This window comes from Myotis daubentonii, chromosome 10 (assembly GCF_963259705.1).
Source record: "Myotis daubentonii chromosome 10, mMyoDau2.1, whole genome shotgun sequence".
NCBI classification, from domain to species: Eukaryota; Metazoa; Chordata; class Mammalia; order Chiroptera; family Vespertilionidae; genus Myotis; species Myotis daubentonii.
Genome location: NC_081849.1, coordinates 23585687 through 23591686, shown reverse-complemented (window position 1 = coordinate 23591686; position 6000 = coordinate 23585687). Strand labels below are relative to the sequence as shown.

General features: G+C 47.9%; 1 protein-coding gene across 2 annotated transcripts in view; it reads left to right on the top strand.

Annotated features, from left to right (window-relative positions):
* The first annotated feature begins 303 nt into the window (after positions 1-303).
* Positions 304-6000, top strand: part of UBE2H (ubiquitin conjugating enzyme E2 H) — a 109358-nt gene continuing 103661 nt past the window's right edge. Inside the window, exon 1 of one of the 2 annotated variants that reach the window (XM_059711785.1) lies at positions 304-813. In XM_059711785.1, coding sequence (XP_059567768.1) covers positions 761-813 — 53 coding nt within the window. In that variant the 5' untranslated portion in view covers positions 304-760. The remainder of the gene's footprint in view (positions 814-6000) is intronic. The other variant, XM_059711784.1, reaches the window with a different exon arrangement.

The window sequence follows — 6000 nt, the reverse complement described above, 5'->3', positions numbered from 1 at the left end:
TTGGCCTCCTTAAATCAAACAAACAGACTTTTTAATAGTGTCTGTGAGAAAGGGGCTCATTACCCTAAAACGCATGAATATAATATGATTGCTATTATTTACTCTTATCGTTTACGAGGACGATAACGACACTGGCAGTTGAGCGACTAAGTGTGTGAGGAAGTAGGGGGAGGGGGGCAGAGGGCTGTGCAGGCAGGAGAAAGAGAAACTACATCTCCCAGAATCCCCCAAGGAAAGTCCACGTCGCGGCGGCGGCCCACCCCTTTTCGCCCGCGGGACCCGCCCCCGCCGATGACGTCACAGAGGTGACGTCACGGCGCCCAGAGCGAGGCTGGGGTAGAGAGGCCGACAGAGCTGGAGTCGTCTGCTGGTCTAGGAGGCTGCTAGGGAGCCAGCGAGAGGGTGAGCGGCGAGCAGACGAGAGAGCGAGAGCGGGCAGGAGGGAGCGTCGCGCGGCGCAGCGTAGCGCCGGGGCCGGGCCGGGCCGCGGCGGAACCACAGCCGGAGAGGAGCAGCCCGAGCCGGGCGCCCGGGGTCCCCACCCCCACTCGGCCGGACAGTGCCCGGTGTTCCCCCGTGCGGGGGGCGCGGCGGCGGCTGACTGGCCCCGACAGGACCGCGGGGGTGTTGCCACCTCCACCGAGGAGCCGGCGCGGCCGCGGGCTCCTCAGAGCCGGGGCCCGGGGCCCGTGACAGACGGCGGGGGAAGGAAGAGAGGCGGCGGCGGCGGCGCAGGCGACGGGGAGGCAGCGGCGACACCATGTCATCCCCCAGTCCGGGCAAGCGGCGGATGGACACGGATGTGGTCAAGCTGTATCCTTCGTGGAGGGGGGATTCGGGTGTAGGCAGCGGGCGGTGCGGCGATGCCTCGGGCGCCCCCGAAACCCAGCCAGGGCCCCGGGGCGCTCCAGGCCACTGTCCGGGCTCGCTCCCTCCCTCCCTGCCCCCAGTGCCTACGGCGGCTCCTTGGCACCTCCCAGGAACCGAGAGCCTTTTCAGCTCCCCTTTATCTGCAGAACCCCGAAATGTGCGTTTTTCCTCGCTCTTCCTGCACCCCCCCAGTGCCTGTGACTTTGCTCCACGACGTTTGGACTCCCAAGACGGCTTTTTTTGGGGGGGGCGGGGGGGGGAGGAGACAAGATCGGCTGTCTCTCTCCACCACCTAGCCCACCTTCAGGGTCTCTTTCCTCTTGCTTGCCCTTGATTTGGGAACTGGAGGTAGGAATTCCCGAGAGGGGAGCCTTTCTCCCTTTCTTGAGATGTCTCCATTCTCCCCACTCGCAGTGCTGCTTGAACTGGGGTAACTCGAGTGACCTCCTTTATCCCTAATTCCTTTCTATATTAGGAAGAGAGTAGTCTGCTCGTTGCCCCTTCTTGTAAGCGGAAAAGAGCTCCGGGTGTTGTCAATCAGAGACCCCTGCTGATTTTCCTGGCCCCTAGGAGAGCCCCACCGTGTTTCTTTCCCGTGACAAAGCCTATCCCACCCGTAGCTGGACGTGGCGGGGGCCCCCAGGGCCTCCAGCAGGCCACCTCCGTGTTGTGGCGGTGACAGCTGGGGGCAGGGAGGGAAAGAGGATCTCCGTGGCCAAGTAGCCCCCCGTCCTGGCCACTTAAGCCAACTCCCTCTACGAAGACAAGGTTCTTGGGGAGTAATTGCCAAATGACACCTTTTATTGTCCTGTTCCCCCGCCCCCCAACTTTATACACTCTGGAGGTAGCAGTGGGAAAAGCTGTAGCTGATAAGAGTCCTCCAGGCAGTGGTTTTGGTTGGAGTCCAGACTGATTATTTCATGACAACTAGAGAAAGTCGCGAAGGTTCCTCTGACAAATGGAGAACATTTTTGAGGGGTAATTTAGGGGTTGGGGCGGGGGGAGAGGAAATGAGCCCAGTTTTCTGAACAACTCACCACGGAGGAGAGGGGGACACAGGGGTGGGAAGTGTTAGCGTGTGAAGCAGTTAAAAAGTCCTGTCTCCTGCTGCTGCTGCCTCTCTCTCACCCCCATCCCCCCACCATTTCCCCCTGTTGCAGGGTTTTGTTTATATAACTCAAGTTGTTTGGCTAGATTGTTCAGGTGAATTCCTTTTTTCATTTGTTACTGTTTTTGATTGGGCATTTCACCTCTATGTAGCAATCGATGATAGTTGTCAAATACTAAGTTATGGAATTCGCTGAAGTTTTAAACAAGTAGTTTTTGCATTTCGTTTTTTTTTTGGGGGGGGGATGGGAGGGAAGTTGCCTGGGCAAGAGATTTTTCTTTTCATAATCTTTTTAGGAATAAGAAGGTGTTTATCTCCTCACTTGGGAAAACTTGGCTAGACCTTAGGAACAGATAGACTTCTGAGTTTTAGGGTTTCAAGTTTGGAATTTGGGGGAGGTGGGAGTAGAGATGAGAGAGAGGAGCAAGTAATAAAATACAGATTATGTACCACACGTATTTCCAGGCGTAAGTGAGACTCTCTGAGCTGTTTGTGGCTCTGATTGAGTTTTGTAAATGTGTGAATGATACCAGTAATGTTGGCTTTTCATAAGGTTTCAGGAAAACTTGTAACTATGGCAGTGTGTACATTTTACACAAAGCAGTTTCGGGTGTTTTTTTTTTGTTGAGAAACTAGGAAATGACATGGTGGCAGATTCTGAGATATTTTTATCCTGACTTGAGAGTTACTGTCACACCTAATGTAAATTTCTACCTAATGTTTAATTGGGATGGGGGTGGGTGAGAGGAGGCCAGCTGGTTTTGATCCGTGTCAGATTCTCAAATTATATACATATATTTTTAGAAGATTGAGGATGAAGGGTGAGGCCTAACTTGACCTGATGCCTTTTTCCATACAGTGCCTTTTGTTCATTTAGTAGTTGTGGCATCTAGAATGATTACCGCGTTTAGGAGTCGGGGTGTGGGGGGCGGAGAGGGAGAGGAAAACAGACAAAGAACAGCAGGGTGTCTTTCTTTTTTCCTTCCCCTAAGTGGCTTGTTTCATAGCTTATTTTTAGTAGAAGATGAAGAAAGGCTAAGATGCATTGGCCTTCTGTTCTTTCCCCACCTTCCTCCTTTCTGACAAAAGAAAGCTGAGGCGCTTTAAAATCATAGATCTCTGAGATAGGACAACCGTCTGGGGATTTAAAAGGCAGAGGTTATCTTTTGTGTTTGTTATTTTCTGGGCTCACATAGTTTGGAAGTTAAATTTTTCGCTATTTCCTTTTGTGTGTGCATGTGTCTTGTGGGGTAGAAGGATTAGGTGGCCTCCTTTCTCTGTTGAATTCACATGAGTAGGCCCAAATGGAGCCAACAGTTTTTGAGCATGGTATATTTAGCCAAAAATGTAAGGGGGAAAAAATGGCCCAGCCCACTATGAAAATGAGTACAATTGTGTAAAAGGGCTGGGGGTTGAAAAGGAAAGATAGAGGAGAGGAAGTAGAAAAGGTCTGAAGGAATGTACTTGCTTTTTGCCCCTCAGTGTCCCTTGGTGATTTCTTTGGTGTGGAGGCTGATAACTGGTTTCATTGCAGTCTCCTGTTTCAGCCCATTTTTGGATGTCTCCTGAGTGTAATTATGCCACCACGATTTACAGCCTCGTAGGGAACCTGTATAATAGGAGAGTAGTGGTGTGGGGGTAGGGAGGGAAGAGGATGTGTAACAAATTGGCCACTGCCTTCCACCACCTGGCTAGGAGACTCCGGTTCTGGTTGTTTATAGAGCCGGGGCTTGGTAGGAGAACTGACTCCCAAGTTATACAGGGAGTGAGTGTTTTGCACCGATTCTGGGCGACTATGTTCTGAAACTCTGACTCATTCATTGTTTCTCTTCTGATCCTTTGCTGAGTGTTGTGCAAACCTCTCCAGGAGCCTAGAAACTGATGCACACACATGACTTTGGGGCCTAGTTAAGAATGTGTCCCAGTCAAGAAATGTGCAGTTGGCCCCAATCCTGTGGAATGGCTGTGAATAGTGTGGCCATTTGTCTGCAAAGTCAGGTAGATTAGTGATACTATGCTGTTTCCAGTTTGGCAACCTTTGAGGTTTCCATCTCAAACCCTGCTGATTATTTAGATTGTCTAAGAACTGGGACTCTGGTGACCTTAAATCGTGATTTGCCCTAAAGGAATATCAGTTTAAATTCTCCCTGGTGGAGGAACAAACAGCTCAGATTACACGGGTTTCCTTGTTGGTGGGGTCAGACGGCTCACCCTGTTGCACAGCCTGGTGATCCTTTTATCTGTGAACCAGTGGCCCCTGCTGAAGGCTGGAGCTGCTTGTTTTGGAAAAGCGTATGCAGGCAAAAGGCCGCAGGCACAGCTCCTCACAGCTCATTGGCTGCTCTGTTACTACCCGGAAAAGGAGGAGGGGTGGAGCTACCACCAAACAGCTGATGGAGTGTGTGGCCAGAAGAGTGTTTACATGCAAAAGAAGTTGGTGGCTGGGGAGGTCTTGTGGGTGGTGTTACAGGATCAAGTGCGTTTTCAAGGTTTAAAAGGAAGCGAGGAAAATCTGATCTCATAGAGTGAAAGAAATGTTCAAGGCTAAATCAGAAAAGTAAATGCGATAATAATGGGAATTTGGCATACACTGTACTTGTTTTTGTGAGATTTTGGAACTTACTTTATAATACCAAGAATTTTCAGATTCCTTTTTTCAGAGGGAGTGCAGAAATTTAAAACAGGATATGTTGCTACTTTAAGTATACTTAACTGACTCATGCAGAGATTTAAAAGTATGGTAGAAATGTAAGCTTCCCCTGCAAAAGTGTGCAGAGTTCTAGAAAAGGGGCAATGACTTACACTAAATTCATTAACAGTGTTAGTGACTCCTACAGAATCCTGGCTATCTGCCGTAGGGTCCAGAAGCTTTTTTTATTTTTTTTAAAAAATATATTTTATTGATTTTTTACAGAGAGGAAGGAAGAGGGATAGTTAGAAACATCGATGTGAGAGAAACATCGATCAGCTGCCTCCTGCACACCCCCTAATGGGGATGTACCCGCAACCAAGGTACATGCCCTTGACTGGAATCGAACCTGGGACCGTTCAGTCGGCAGGCCGACGCTCTATCCACTGAGCCATACTGGTTAGGGCGGGTTCAGAAGCTTTTAATAACAGTTCATCCCCTCAAATGTTTGAGTACCCCCTTGATGCCAGGTTTGATGTAAGGTGCTGGGGGTTTAGTAGGGAAAAATTCAGTGTGGGTAGTCATGATGCTTCTGTAACTAGTCAAACTTTTTTTTTAAAGGTTAGCACTGTATCACCCTTCTGAATAATTTGTATTTAATTTCAGACTTTACTTTTCAAGGAATAGAAAGGTTAAAATGTAAATTTTATGTGATGGGATGTATGGGAATCTGTGTTCCTGTTATTTAAAAGATGTTAAAAAAATGGAAATAAGAAACATTAAAATGTGTAGTTATTTGTCTTGGACATCAGTGTTAGTATTTTGCTATTAATCAGTAGTTATTCTATTCCTAAGTTAGTAATCTTTGTTATTCTTTGATTTGTGCTCAAAGTGTAGACAATTATGTAATATTTTAACTAGCTCCAGCGTCAGTTGGGAACTTGTGTTTTGCCTTTTATTTCCTTTGGCCTCTATTTTAGTGAGATGATGAGGTAGAAGGTAGAACAGTTGAATGGTTTTTAAGCTCAGAGTCAAGGCTTTGGCAACTCCCAGTGTTCTGAATTTGTCTCCTCTGCCTAGATTTTGGTGACAAATATAACATACTAGTACTTATTTTGGTTAAGCAGGTACCTATATGAGTAAGCATTCACAGCTTCAAGACATCTGATTCCTGCAGTGCAGTTCTAGTAAATTACACGCAAGCCTAAAAAGTTGGCTTTTGGGGGGAAAATCTTTTGCACATGTGACCTGTAAAAGTCCCTTACCCAGTTTGTGTGCATGTGTTAGAAAACCATGGATTTGTTGGTTCCTAGTGTGTAATTTCCCCAGTACCTTGGCCTACATTTATATATAGTGTTTATAATTTAGTATCTTGTTTAGTCTTAACAGATTT